This window comes from Pristiophorus japonicus, chromosome 9 (genome assembly GCF_044704955.1).
Source record: "Pristiophorus japonicus isolate sPriJap1 chromosome 9, sPriJap1.hap1, whole genome shotgun sequence".
Classification (NCBI taxonomy): domain Eukaryota; kingdom Metazoa; phylum Chordata; class Chondrichthyes; family Pristiophoridae; genus Pristiophorus; species Pristiophorus japonicus.
The window spans coordinates 148,235,658-148,251,407 of NC_091985.1; the positions used below are offsets into that span (position 1 = coordinate 148,235,658).

The 15,750-nt window shown below is 43.9% G+C and overlaps 1 protein-coding gene across 1 annotated transcript in view; it reads right to left on the bottom strand.

The window, feature by feature from the left end:
* Positions 1–15,750, bottom strand: part of mthfd1l (methylenetetrahydrofolate dehydrogenase (NADP+ dependent) 1 like) — a 203,964-nt gene that overhangs the window by 105,014 nt on the left and 83,200 nt on the right. The window contains exons 18-20 of the mRNA XM_070891004.1: positions 13,273–13,413; positions 6,027–6,095; positions 511–622 (exon numbers count right to left, since the gene is read on the bottom strand). Of these exons, the coding sequence (XP_070747105.1) occupies positions 511–622; positions 6,027–6,095; positions 13,273–13,413 (322 nt within the window). The remainder of the gene's footprint in view (positions 1–510; positions 623–6,026; positions 6,096–13,272; positions 13,414–15,750) is intronic.

Below are 15,750 nucleotides of genomic sequence, written 5' to 3' on the forward strand. Positions count from 1 at the left end.
ACTCCTTAATCTTCCAAACTCAAGGGAATACAAGCCGGGTTTATGCAACCTGTTCTCGTAACTTAACCCTTTTTTCCTGATATCATTCTGCTGAATCTGCATTGCATCCCCACCAATGCCAGTATATCCTCCCCGAGGTGCAGTGCACTGAACGGAACTCAGTACTCCAGAGATGGGGCCTAACCAGAGCTTTACATAATTAGAACATAACTTCCTCCCCCCCCTTTCTCTTCCAGCCCTCAAGTTAAAGGCCAACATTCCATTAGCCTTTTAAATTATTTTTTGTATCTGTCCACTAGCTTTTAGTGATTTCTGCACTTGGACCCCAAAAAGGCTCTGCTCATCCAGTTCCCAGCTTCTCACCATTTTGAAAATACTCTGATTTAGCTTTCTTCAGTCCAAAGTGGATGACCTCACACTTTCCCCACATTGAACTATTTCTGCTAGAGTTTTGCCCACACACCTAATCTATCAATGTCGCTCGGGATACTGATACAGCAGTGTACTTACCCACAAACCCCTCCTCACCAACCAGCTTCAGAGCCAACTTGTCAGCCAGAACCGAAGAATTGCCGTGTGCAATATTCGCGAAGGGTCCAGCATGCACAAACACGGGGGTTCCCTGAAGAGGGGGGGGGTGGGGGGGGCGGGGGGCGGTGGAGGGAAAGGAGAGAGAAACGGCTATTAAAAACTAACGCTCACACATAGTATCAGCATTAACAACTATCTATCAAGGGAATTTTTCCAACTTTCCTTCTAAACCAGAAATAGAGTAAACTTGGTGTAACACCTCCCACCAAAAACAGCAACACCAGCCCTCATTATACAGCCAAAATGCACAACCTGTAATAGCCAATTAGAATGCTCAACTTCACAGTGTAGGATTCAAAATTGCTGTACAGTTGGTTCCAAATATCTTAAAAGTAAACTTGATGGGAGGAAGCCTCTTTGATTACATTTGATAACTTGCATTTATATAGCGCCTTTAACATACTAAAACATCCCATGGCATTTCACAGGAGCGTTATCTGACAAAAATTTACATCGAGCCACATTAGGAGATATTAGGACAGATGACCAACTGGACTTGGTGCGAGTTAGATTGAATTACATTGAATTTTACAGCACAGAAATAAATGGGCCATCTTCTCTACATCTACCCTATCGAATCGCTTTATTATTTTAAAGACCTCTATCAGGTCATCTCACTTTTCTCTTTTCTAGAGAAAAGAGCTCCAGCCGGTTCAGTCTTTCCCGATTGTTGTCGCCCCTCAGTTCTGGTAACATCCTTGCAAATCTTTATTGCACCTTCAGTGCCACTATATCCTTTTTGTAATGTGGAGACCAGCACTATGTACAGTACTCCCAAGTATGGTCTAACCAAGATTCTATACAAGTTTACCATAACTTCTCTGCTTTCGAATTCTATTCCTCTAGAAATGAACTCCAGTGCTTTGTTTGCATTTTTATGGCTTTGTTAGCCTGCGGTTACTTTTAGTGAAGTGTGACTGTGTGCCCCAGATCCCATTGCTGTTAAGACTTTTATTTTCCAAGGAGCGGGTAGCCTCCTTATTCCTTCTACCAAAGTGCAACCGCACAGATAAGTATCAAATTGGTTTTACCCAGATGGCTTCATAGCCAGATAAAAGCAGAGGAGGCTGAGGGGAGACCTTAGAGGTGTATAGAATTATGAGGGGCCGAGATAGAGTGAATAGGAAGGACCTGTTTCCCTTAGCAGAGGTGTCAACAACCAGGGTGCATAGATTTAAAGTAATTAGTAGGAGGTTTAGAGGGGAAATATTTTCACCCAAAGAGTGGTAGGGTCTGGAACTCACTGCCTGAAAGGGTGGTCGAGGCAGAAACCCTCACCACATTTAGAAAGTACTTGGATGTGCACAGGGCTACGGACCTAGCGCTGGAAAGTGGGATTAGGCTGGATAGCTCTTTGTCGGCCGACGCGGACACGATGGGTCAAATGGCCTCCTTCCGTGCTGTAAACTTCTATGATTATAGGTATTAGAATGAATCCATGTTGTGAGGCAGTCTCAGGACGAGTAGAAAAGCAGATATGAAACTCTTGCGCCACCTGTGGGAGTGAAGCCAAAGTACACCCTGTAGGCGGTGACGACTGCTGTGGCCGGCCCTCCCATTGTGTTTCATAGAGAGCACATTCTTCAATTTCAAGTTCCAATCAGATTCGCAGCCTCTTGTTGCAGCACAGCTCCCGATCAGGAAAGGAGTTTGATAATTAGCTCAGTTGAGGAAACACAGGATTGGGACACACATGATTGATTTGACACTTGGGAGGTAATTGTTATTTTCATACCTACACACTCTTCCCTTGGAGAATAGAGTGAAGTCGTGGAAAGATTCGCGGGCTGATTAACAGTCTGACAGACGGTGACGTGAACGCTTCAGCCATGGTCATAACCATCTTTATTCCAGCTGAGGTGTTTAGTCCTATACGGCAGGAGGATTTTATTGACTCCCACAACAACTTGCATTTATATAGTGCCTTTAACGTAGTATAATGTCCCAAGGCGCTTCGCAGGAACAATTATCAAACAAAATTTGACACCGAGCCACAGAAGGAGATATTAGGATGGGTGACCCAAAAGATTGGTCAAAGAGGCAGGTTTTAAGGAGGAGAGAGAGTTAGAGTCGGAGAGATTTAGGGAGGGAATTCCTGAGTTTAGTGCTTAGGCAGATGAAAGCACGGCCGCCAATGGTGGGGCAAAGGAAATGGGGGATGCAAAAGAGGCCAAAATTGGAGGAAGACAGAATTCTCGGAGGGTTGTAGGGTCCGAGGAGTTTACAGAGATAGGGAGGGGCAAGGCCATGGAGAGATTTGAACACAAGGATTTTAACATCGAGGCGTTGCTGGGCCAGGAGCCAATGTAGGTCAGCGAGCACAGGATTGATGGGAGAACGGGACTTGGCATGAGTTAGGATAGGGGCAGCAGAGTTTTGGATGAGTTGAGCTTTTTGGAGGGTGGAAGATGGGAGGTCGGCTACGAGAGCGTTGGAATAGTCAAGTCTGGAGATAAAAGCATGGCGGAGGTAAAGACGGGCAATATGGAGGTGGAAGTAGGCAGTCTTAGGCTGGTAAAAATATTTTTAAGAAATATGTTTTGTGTGAATGTGTTGCCTTGCCTAACACATGTCACAAGCAACAACTTCAACTGTCTCCAAATCCCAGGATTAGAATGGAGTTTTGGAACCAGAAATGTGAATTGACTCTCCAAGCCTGAAGCAAATCCTTCTTAGATGGCTTGCTAGAGTGAAAATGTGCCATAAAACACAATAACTGGTTCAATTCAGAAGCTGGAAATGACGTCATTTCCATGATATGCACCTTTTGCATTTTACACTTCAACACATCCCTCCCTTCCTCATTCATCACATCATCTAACCACCTCTTCAACAACTCCATATCCTACCCATGGACCTTGTTCATCTCTCTTGGCCTGAAATGCTTCCCGATATCCGTCACGAACCTGCCTTTTCCCGAAATACAGAGGGAGAAATCTTGGGCGGTAGCGCAAAACGGGCGATGGCGACTCAGCAAACCACGTTACACCTCACCCGATACTCTGCTATTGATCTCTGTGTAAATGGGCTACCGCTTCACCATCACCCAAGACAAATCTCACCCAAGTATTCTATTCCAGTTACTCCCCTCCAATTCACCTCCTTTCAAGGCTAATGATTACATTTTTCCTTCAAATGTAATTTATTTTACATGAATCTGTACTTTTTTTTAAAAAAAGATAAAATTAACAAACGACCTTGACTTTAAAAAGAACTGTCCCGAACCTGCCGCATGTTCCCTGCCCCTCACAGGCCCCTCAAGCTCCATCTGTGAAAACATGAACTGCCCTTTCACGAGCACAGGGGGAAGAGAAAGTGCCACAATGGAAAGTTCTCAGGCACCGATATTCAGCTACAGAGCATGAAAACAAAAAACAGGAAGAGGCAAATACAAAGAGAGAGGTTTCAGGATCCAGTGAGAGACACAATGACCATCAGCTGCAGAAACCCATTTACTAAATATCTGCCATTTGGAGCTTTATTATTTAACCAAAGCCCTTTCCTTTTTTGTCAGTCTTCCCAGAATTACAGATAGATTTTTCTAAGATAACAAATATGGAGCAAAGGTGGGTAAATGGAGTTGAGGTACAGATCAGCCGTGATCTAACTGAATGGCGGATGAGGATGTTTCCAGTAAAGTGGACAAAGGAGAACCAGTTGATGTGGTATATTTGGACTTTCAGAAGGCTTTCGACAAGGTCCCACACAAGAGATTAATGTGCAAAGTTAAAGCACATGGGATTGGGGGTAGTGTGCTGACGTGGATTGAGAACTGGTTGTCAGACAGGAAGCAAAGAGTAGGAGTAAACGGGTACTTTTCAGAATGGCAGGCAGTGACTAGTGGAGTGCCGCAAGGTTCTGTGCTGGGGCCCCAGCTGTTTACATTGTACATTAATGATTTAGATGAGGGGATTAAATGCAGTATCTCCAAATTTGCGGATGATACTAAGTTGGGTGGCAGTGTGAGCTGCGAGGAGGATGCTATTAGGCTGCAGAGTGACTTGGATAGGTTAGGTGAGTGGGCAAATGCATGGCAGATGAAGTATAATGTGGATAAATGTGAGGTTATCCACTTTGGTGGTAAAAACAGAGAGACAGACTATTATCTGAATGGTGACAGATTAGGAAAAGGGAAGGTGCAACGAGACCTGGGTGTCATGGTACATCAGTCATTGAAGGTTGGCATGCAGGTACAGCAGGCGGTTAAGAAAGCAAATGGCATGTTGGCCTTCATAGCGAGGGGATTTGAATACAGGGGCAGGGAGGTGTTGCTACAGTTGTACAGGGCCTTGGTGAGGCCACACCTGGAGTATTGTGTACAGTTTTGGTCTCCTAACTTGAGGAAGGACATTCTTGCTATTGAGGGAGTGCAGCGAAGGTTCACCAGACTGATTCCCGGGATGGCGGGACTGACCTATCAAGAAAGATTGGATCAACTGGGCTTGTATTCACTGGAGTTCAGAAGAATGAGAGGGGACCTCATAGAAACGTTTAAAATTCTGACGGGTTTAGACAGGTTAGATGCAGAAAGAATGTTCCCAATGTTGGGGAAGTCCAGAACCAGGGGTCACAGTCTGAGGATAAGGGGTAAGCCATTTAGGACCGAGATGAGGAGAAACTTCTTCACCCAGAGAGTGGTGAACCTGTGGAATTCTCTACCACAGAAAGTAGTTGAGGCCAATTCACTAAATATATTCAAAAGGGAGTTAGATGAAGTCCTTACTACTCGGGGGATCAAGGGTTATGGCGAGAAAGCAGGAAGGGGGTACTGAAGTTTCATGTTCAGCCATGAACTCATTGAATGGCGGTGCAGGCTAGAAGGGCTGAATGGCCTGCTCCTGCACCTATTTTCTATGTTTCTATGTTTCTAACAGACTCAAGAGGCAGAATGGCCCACTTCTGTTCCTTGGTACCAAGTTAAGTGTCAGCTGTGGCTCAGTGGTAGCACTCCCGCCTTAAGAGTCAGAAGGTCATGTCTTCAAGCCCCACTCTAGAGACTGGAGCACAAAATCCAGGCGACACTCCCAGTGCAGTACTGAGGGAATGCTGCACCGTCGGAGGTGCTGTCTTTTGAATGACATGTTAAACCGTCCGCCCTCTCAGGTGGGCATAAAAGAACCAATGACACCATTCAATGAGCAGGACAATTCTCTGGGTGACCCGGCCAAAAATTTAGCCCTCAACCAACACGACTAAAAACAAGATTATCTGGTCATTTTCTCATTGCTGTTTGTGGGAGCTTGCTGTGCACAAATTGACTGCTGCATTTCCTACATTACAACAATGACTACACTTCAAAAGTACTTCATTGGCTGTAAAGTGCTTTGGGATGTCCGAGGTCGTGAAAGCTGTTAGTAAAATGCAAGCTCTTTATTTTCAATACTTGGAATTGTGGCTCTTTTGCAATGAAGTCTGAGAGTTTTGAGTGTTCTTACCTCGAGTGTTTGCATCAAGGTTGGTTTGATAGCATCTTTCATCAAAACAGCGAGTGCACCACTGACCCCCTGCACATAGAGAAGAGAACGTTACTTTTTAAGAACAAAGTATGGCTTTCAATGGACAGAAGTAGGCATATTAGTGGTGGTGTGATTGTCAGGTAGAAATTCATGGGCCTGGACTAATAATCCACAGACCGAGAGTTCAAATCCCGCCGAGGTAGTTTGAGAATTTGAATTCAGTTTACAAAAATAAATCTGGAAATAAAAAGCTGGCATCAGTAAAAGTCACCATGAAAGCTGTCGGATTGTGTACAAACCCAACTGGTGCACGAATGTCCTTTTGAGAAGGAAATCTGCCCTCCTTACCCAGTCTGGCCTAGATGTGGGCTCCAGTCCCACACCAACCTGGTTCACTCTTAACTACCCTCCAACAAGTACTGTCCTTGACCTAACTTATCCATTGTCAATCCGAAGCTAGGCCCAGAAGGAAACAGAACGGGAGAATGCAATCCGAAAGCTACGGCAGACAACTCTGCGGCACTCGAGGAAGCTGTTGGTGAACGAGCAACTAGCCTGACAGATCCAGAGGAACAGACCCATGAATGGGGTGAGGTGGCGACTCTTCCCGTCCAGCTCCAGACAGCCCTGCAAAGGTAATGCTGTTTGGTCAGCCGTGGCTCAGTGGGTAGCACTCTTGCCTCTGAATCAGAATGTCATTGGCTCCCATCCCACTCCAGGGATGCAAGCACATAATCCAGATCGACACACCAGTGGAGTACTGAGGGAACGCTGCACTGTCAGAGGCGCCTTCTTTAGGATGAGACGTTAAACCGAGGCCCCGTCTGCCCTCTAATCGTACACTTGAGAATACCTCAACTTTGTCTTCTTCATAACTTGTGCCGAAACTCTCTAGACCGACAAGAGCTAGTCTCTCTCCGTTTCACTGCGAAGTCAGGCCTAACTCGGATTGCGGATGTAGACTTCACCTTGCACTATAAGTGCGGCATTTGTTGAAAGTGATACGGCTACGCACCAACACCACACCTGTCGTGCGAACGCAGCCTTAGTTTAATTAGAGTCCTGTCACGTGGACATTTGACAAAAACTTGCTGGAAGCCCGAATAAATTAGATCATAGGGAGTTGCTGAATTGATCAACAACATCCTCAGAAAAGTCAGAGGTTTATCAGGGTGTAAAATTAAGTGAGCAGGGGCAATTCAGAGTAGACAGTATTTGCTGTTAAATAGTCAGGTTAACTGAAATTAAAGGCAGTCACTCGATAGTTACTTTGATTTGAATTTTCAATGCAGTGACTAATTCATGTTTTAATTGAGTCAACACAGAACACATTAACTATCCGTAGCAAGACTTAAAATGAGTTGAATTAGCTGCATAATTGTACATTTTATTAAAAGGAGTAAATATTTAATTAGAACTCTAATACTGAAGCCCCTTGAAGTCATGAAACATGCAGTACTTCAATCTGATTTCATTGAAGATTTTAATCGCTCGGTCATGCCACCCTTTTGCCAAGTTTGACCTGAATTTAAATCAGATCCCACACTCAGTCAGTTGCACCCTTCACTAATACGATGGTTGAAAGTTCAATGAACATTTTGAATTTGTGCAAGGACACATACCAAGGATCAGCAGACAACTTAGTGGAAGGTGGAGTAAAAGCTCGATTTAGAAATTAGACTTACACCACCTGGATGTTCCATTGTACACTGTATTTGATACGTAGACATTTATACCTAACATTTTTTTTTAAAAACCAGAACAACTTGCATTTATATAACACTTTTTAATGTAGCAAAACATCCCAAGGCACATAAGAACATAAGAAATAGGAACAGGAGTAGGCCATTTGGTGCCTCGAGCCTGCTCCGCCATTTAATAAGATCATGGCTGATCTGGATTTGGCCTCAACTTCACTTTCCTTCCTGTGCCCCATAACCCTCGACACCCATGTTGTTCAAAAATCTGTCTATCTCCATCTTAAATATATTCAATGACTGAGCCTCCACAGCTCTCTGGGGTAGAGAATTCCATAGATTTACAACCCTCAGAGAAGAAATTCCTCCTCAACTCAGTTTTAAATTCTCAAACTATTCCCCCTAGATCTAGATTCCCCCATGAGGGGAAGCATTCTCTTTGCATCTACCCTGTCAAGACTCCTCAGAATCATAGGTTTCAGTAAGATCACCTCTCATTCTTCTAAACTCCAATGAGTATAGTTACCAACCTGCTCAAACTTTCTTCATAAGACAACCCCTTCATCTCAGGAATCAACCTAGTGAACCCTCTCTGAATTGCCTCCAACGCAAGTATATCCCTCCTTAAATGAGACCAAAACTGTACACAGTACACCAGGTGTGGTCTCACCAACACCCTATACAGTTGCAGCAATATATCCCTGCTTATATACTCCATCCCCCTTGCAATAAAGGCCAACATTCAATTTGCCTTCTTGATTACTTGTACCTGCATGCTTACTTTTTATGTTTCATGTACAAGGACCCCCAGATCCCTCTGTACCGCAGCATTTTGTAGTCTCGCTCCATTTAAATAATAATTAGCTTTTTTATTCTCCCTACCAAAGTGGATAACCTCACATTTTCCCACATTATATTCCATCTGCCAAATTTTTGCCCACTCACTTAACCTATTAATATCCCTTTGCAGATTCTATGTCCTCTTCACAACTTGCTTTCCTACCTATCTTTGCATCACCAAATTTGGCGACATTACACTCGATCCCTTCATCCAAATCATTAATACAGATTGTAAATAGTTGAGGCCACAGCACTGATCCCTGTGGCAGCCCACTAGTTAGTTTGCCAACCTGAAAATGATCCAATTTCTCCCGACTCTCTGTTTTCTGTTAGTTAGCCAATTCTCTATGCATGCTATTATATTATCCCCAACCCAGTGAACTTTTATCTTGTGCAGTAGCCTTTTATGTGGCACCTTGTCAAATGCCTTCTGGAAATCCAAATACACCACATCCACTGGTTCCCCCTTATCCACCCTGCTCGTTACATCCTCAAAAGAACTCTAGCAAATTTGTCAAACATGATTTCCTTTTCCTAAAACCATGCTGATTCTGCTTGACTGTATTATGATTTTCTAAATGCCCTGCTACTGCTTCCTTAATAATGGACTCCAGCACTTTCTCAATGACAGATGTTAGGCTAACCGGTCTATAGTTTCCTGCTTTCCGTCTCCCTCCTTCCTTGAAGAAGGTGTTACATTTGTGATTTTCCAATTTGCTGGGACCTCTCCAGAATCTAAGTAAATTTGGTAGATTACAACCATCCACCATCTCTGCAACCACTTCTTTTAAGAGCCTAGGATGCAGGCCATCAGGTCTAGGGCATTTGTCCAACCTTAGTCCCATTAGTTTGCCTAGTACTTTTTCTCTAGTGATAGTTTTAAATTTCCCCCTCCCTATAGCACCTTGATTATCTATTATTATTGGGATGCTTTTAGTGTCTACCGTGAAGGCCAATACAAAATATTTGTTCAAAGTTTCTGCCATTTCCCCGTTTCCCATTATTAATTCCCCAGTCTCATCCTCTAAGGGACCAATGTTTACTTTAGCTACTCTTTTCCTTTTTATATAAAACTGTAGAAGCTCTTTGTCTGTTTTTATATTTCTTGCTAGTTTACTCTCAATTATTTTTTTTTGTCATCCTTTGCTCATTTCTAAAACTTTCCCAATCCTCTGACCGACCACTAATTTTTGCAACATTGTATGCCTTTGTTTTCAATTTGATCCCATCCTTAAATTCCTTAGTTACCAACAGATTGTTCATTCTTCTCTTAGTCTTTCTTTCTCACTGAAATATATCTTTGCTTAGAGTTATAAAATATTACTTTAAATGTCTGCCACTGCTTATCTACCATCTTAACCTTAATCTATTTTCCCAGTCCACTTTAGCCAACTCTGTTTTCATACCTTTCTAATTGCCTTTATTTAAGTTCAGGACACTAGTTTGAGACCCAAGTTTCTCATCTTCAAACTGAGTTTGAAATTCTAACATGCTATGATCACTCTTCCCTAGAGGATCCTTTACTATGAGATCATTAATTAATTCAATCTCATTACACATTACCAGATCTAAAATAGCCTGCTCCCTGGTTGGTTCAACAACATATTATTCTAAGAAACCATCCCAAATACATTCTATAAACTCTTCCTCAAGGCTACCATTGCCAATTTGATTTGTCCAATCTATATGGTTTAAAATCACCCATGATTATTGCAGTACCTTTCTTACAAACCTCCATTATTTCTTGATTTATACTCTGCTACAGTGTAGCAACTGTTAGGGGGCCTACAGATTACTCACACCAGTGACTTTGTTCCCTTATTATTTCTTTTCCCCCACCCAAACTGATTCTACATCTTGATCTTCTGAGCCAATATCATTTCTCACTACTGCAGATCTCATCCCCTATTAACAGGGCTACTCCACCTCCTTTTCCTTTCTGCCTATCCTTCCGAAATGTCAAATATCCCTGAATATTCAGTTCGCAGCCTTGGTAACCTTGCAACAATGTCTCTGTGATGGCTATCATATCCATTTACTTCTATTTGTGCCGTCAGCTCATCTATCTTGTTATGAATGCTACGTGCATTCAGATAAGAGTTTTTAATTTTGTCTTTTTACCATTTTTCCCTACCCCTACTCTACTTTCTGATGCACCCTTATGTTTATACGCTCTGTCCCTTCCTGTCACACTCTGGTCATAACTGGTCATCATTACCCCCATCACTGCCCTGCACTATTGCCTTCTCCTTTCTCTTTGACTTTAAATTTCCCCTCACCTGAACCCCCCCCCCCCCCCCCTCCTCCTCATTGGAGTGTAACGAGACAAAAATTGACACTGAGCCAAAGAAGGTGACATTAGGACAGGTGACCAAAAACTTGGTCAGAGGTAGGTTTCAAGTAGTGTTGTAAAGGAGAGAGGCAGAGATGTACAGAGAGGGACTTCCAGAGCTTAGGGCCGAGGCAGCTGATGGCATGGCTACCAATGGTGGGGGATACACAAGAGGCCAGAGTTGGCGGAACGCAGAGATCTCAAAGGGTTGGAGGCGGTTACAGGAATGGGGAGGATAGATTCTATGACGCAGTCTTTTTCTTCCCTCCCCATCCCTTTGGTGAGTGCCCAGCCCTGGTGCAGTAGAAGGTACCAAGCACCAAGTTTTCGGAATCAAGAAAGAAATAAACCAAAAGCCACGCTGCGAGAATACAAAGCTTTAACCGTACTTCAGTCCTGCCAGTGTGACTACTTCCCGCCGGTGGTACATTCACACAAAAAAAGACTTGCATTTATATAGCACCTTTCACTTCCTTAGGATGTCCTAAAGTGCTTCACAGCCAATTAAGCACTTTTTGAAGTGTAGTCACTGTTGTAATGTAGTAAACTGGCACACAGCAAGCTCTCACAAACAGCAATGTGATAATGACCAGATAATCTGTGTTAGTGGTGTTGATTGAGGGATAAATATTGGCCAGGTCACCGGGGATAACTCCCCTGCTCTTCTTCGAAATAGCGCCAGGAGATCTTTTACATCCACCTGAGAGAGCAGAAGGAACATTTGTTTAATGCCTCATCCGAAAGACAGCACCCTCCAACAGTGCAGCACTCCCTCAGAACTGCACTGAAGTGTCAACTGAGATTTTTGTGCTCAAGTCTCTGGAATGGGACTTGAACCTACAACCTTATGACTCAGAGACAAGTGTGCTATCAACTGAGCCACGGCTGCCACAACTTTGTTTCACTAGGATGAGAAAATTTTTTAATTTGGGATCATCTGCCATTGGAAACCTACCCTGCTGGGCTGGAATTGGTCAGTATTTAAAGGATCTCAGCAGTGTATTACTTTTCTGCCCGGGAGCAAAGAGCGCAAGTTAAATGCAAATTTAAAGCATTATTTTGAAGGCCCTTTGTTGCCAAACACATTTAAGAGAAGATATCCTTCTTTAGTTTCAGGTTGGCTCAGTCGTTGCACTCTTGTCTCTTGAGTCAGAGGGTTGTGAGTTCAAGCCGCATTCCAGATACACGAGAACATAATCCTGCCTGACAACTTGAGTGCAGTACTGAGGGGGTACTGCACTGTCAGAGGTGCTGACTTTTGGATGAGATGTTAAACCGAGGCCCCGTCTGCTCTCTTGGGTGGATGTAAAAGATCCCGCGGTATTATTTCAAAGAGGAGCAGGGACGCTCTCCCCAGTGCCCTGGCCAATATTTATCCCTCAACCAACATCACTAAAAAACAGATTATCTGATCATTATAAATAGCGGGATAGAGTATAACAGCAGAGAAGTCCTGCTACAACTGTACAGGGTATTGGTAAGGCCACACCTGGAGTACTGTGTACAGTTTTGGTCTCCATATTTAAGGAAGGATATACTTGCATTAGAGGCTGTTCAGAGAAGGTTCACTAGGTTGATTCCGGAGATGAGGGGGTTGACTTATGAGGGTAGGTTGGCCCTATATACATTGGGAGTTCAGAAGAATGAGAGGTGATCTTATTGAAGCATACAAGATAGTGAGGGGGCTCGACAAGGTGGATGCAGAGAGGGTATTTCCACTCATAGAGGAAACTAAAACTAGGGGACATAGTCTCAGAATAAGGGGCCACCCATTTAAATATGAGACGAGGAGGAATTTCTTTCAGAGGGTTGGAAATCTATGGAATTCTCTGCCTCAGAGAGTTGTGGAGGTTGTGTCATTGAATATATTTAAGGTGGAGATAGACAGATTTGAGAGCGATAAAGGAGTAAAGGGTTATGGGGAACGGGCAGGGAAGTGGAGCTGAGTCCATGATTAGATCAGCCATGATCTTATTGAATGGCGAAGCAGGCTCGAGGGGCCAAATGGCCTACTCCTGTTCCTATGTCTTATGTTCTTATCACATTGCTATTTGTGGGAGCTTGCTGTTGTCAAATTGGTTGCTGTTTTTCCTACATTAGAATAATGACGACCCTTCAAAAGTACTTCATTGGCTGTAAAGTGTTTGGGATGTGCTGAGGTTATGGAAGGCGCTATATTAATGTCAAGTCTACCTTTCTTTTTTCCCCACTAGAGCTGGAAGCAGAGTTAATTCCGGAGTGACCTATCTTTCTAATGACAATTACACAGATTAATGTTGTACTCCGTGATAATATCGCCTCCATCACGTGGCTTTGAAGGTTTGGGATTTAAATGGGAACTCCAATTGGTACGTACCACATCTTCTGCTGTAACTGGTTGTCCTTTCCGGTCATTGGCTACCACTATATTACTGAGTCGGTTCTTCATGTCGTCCAGACTGTTGGTTAAGGCGAGGATTGCCATGATTTCACTGGCAACGGCAATGTCAAACTGAGCCTTGAAGAGGAGAAAAACACATCAGAACAACTAGAGACCACAGCAGCTAGTGCAAGCCAACCAGAGAGATCAAACAGGTTAACAGAATCACACTCTCGCTCTATATTTTTTCCCACTTGCTGCTTTTCTTGTTCATATTTCATGTGTAGACTTACAATAACGCTAATCAATCAGCTGTTGAACACAGGAGAAGGGTCAAGAGCACGGTGCAGTGGAGTTAGAGGGCAGCACCGAGGCACGATAACATAATTCTGCCTCCACTTTTAACTCATACATTAGATCCTTATTTTTTTATTTACATATTGCCATTATAAATCACCATAGAATCAGAATGGTTACAGCACGCAAGGCCATTCGGCCCGTCGAGCCCATGACGACTCTCAGCTAATCCCACTCCCCTGCCTTTTCCCCGCAGCCCTGCATATTTTCTTCCTTCAGATACTTATCCAACTCCCCTTTGAAAGATAAAATTGAGTCTGCCTCCACCACCCTTTCAGGCAATGCATTCCAGATCATAACCACTCTCTGCATAAAAACATTTTTTCTTACGTTGCCTTTGGTTCTTTCGCCAATCACCTTCTCAACCATTCTGCCAATGGGAAAAGTTTCTCTCTATCTACTCTGTCCAGACCCCTCATGATTTTGAACACCTCTATCAAATCTCCTCTCAATCGCCTCTGCGCCAAGGAGAACAATCCCAGACTCTCCAGTCTATGACCGTAACTGAAGTCCCTCATTCCTGAAATCATTCTCATAAATCTTTTCTGCACCTGCGTCAAGGCCTTCACATCCTTCCTAAAGTGTGGTGCCCAGAATGGGACACAGGTTGAATCTCCCTTATCTGGAACCACCCCTCGTCCAGAACCATTCCCAGCCGCCAGGTGGCGCATGTGCAGAACTCCAACATGAACAAACTGAAGTCCTTCCTCGCTGCCAACTCCCGCAAATTGCTGGCCTGACCCCGCGATCCACCGACCCCTCATGATCTCTCGGTCACACTCCCAGCCCCAAGCCAGCCAGCCCAGATATCCCCTTGCTCAGTACCTGTACCATCGAATTTAACGTGACCACCCCTCGACCGGAAAAATCCCTTATCCAGAACAGGCCAGGTCCCGAGGGTTCCGGATAAGGAAGGTTCATCCTGTACTCCAACTGGGGCCGAGTATTTTATGCAGTTTCATCATAATTTCCACACTTTGTACTCTATACCTCTATTCATGAAGCCCAGGATCTCATAAGCCTTTTTAACGGCTTTCTCAACCTGCCCTGCCACCTTTAATGATATATGCTCACATACCCCAGGTCTCTCTGCTCGTGCAACCCCTTTACGATTGTACCATTTAGCTTACATGTCCTCTCCTCATTCTTTCTACCAAAATGCATCACTTCACACTTTTCTGCATTAAACTTCATCTGCCACGTGTCTTCCCATTCCATCAGTCTATCTATATCCTCTTGAAGTCTATCACTATCCTCCTCACTGTTCACTATACTTCCAAGCTTTGTGTCATCTGCAACTTTTGCAATTGTGCCCTGTACACCCACATCCAAGTCATTAATATATGTAGAAAAAAAAGCAGTGGTCCTAGAACCCACCCCTGGGGATCACTGTATACCATCCAGTACGAAAAACAACCGTTCACCACTACTCTGTTTCCTGTCGTACTAATTTCAGATCCAGGCTGCCACTGTCCCTTTTATTCCATGAGCTTCAATTTTGCTGGCAAGCCTATTATTTGGTACTATGTAGAACGCCTTTTGGAAATCCATGTACACCACGTCAACTGCATTACCCTCGTCAACCATCTATTACCTCATCAAAAAACTCGATCACGTTGGTTAAACACGATTTGCCATTAACGAATCCGTGTTAGCTTTCCTTAATTAATTCACCCTTATCCAAGTAACTGTTAATTTTGTCCCTGATTACTGTTTCCAAAACCTTCCCCACTACCGAGGTTAAACTGACTGGCCTGTAGTTGCTGGGTGCAATGTATGCACCTGAGAGTATGCTCCAAGGCTGGTGGAGCTGTTGAGTTGGGAAGTGGCTTAGCCAGTCATATGATGTTCACAAGACTCAATAAAACCCCAGCCAGTTGGGTTCAGGAGATTGACGATGAGGCAGGTGGTTGTGAACCTGGTGGATAAACTGGTAACGTGCAGTGCGATTGTTAAACCTTTGCGAACACTGCTACAACTACAGTGAGAGTGAGAGTGAACCCAGGACCCTGAGAGAGGAGGAGGAAGAAAAGCTGCCTTCTAGGTGCATCTACAAGGAGACTGCGAGCGTCGAGGAGGAAGAGGAAGAGGAAGAGGAAGAGGGAGAGGACTGAGGGG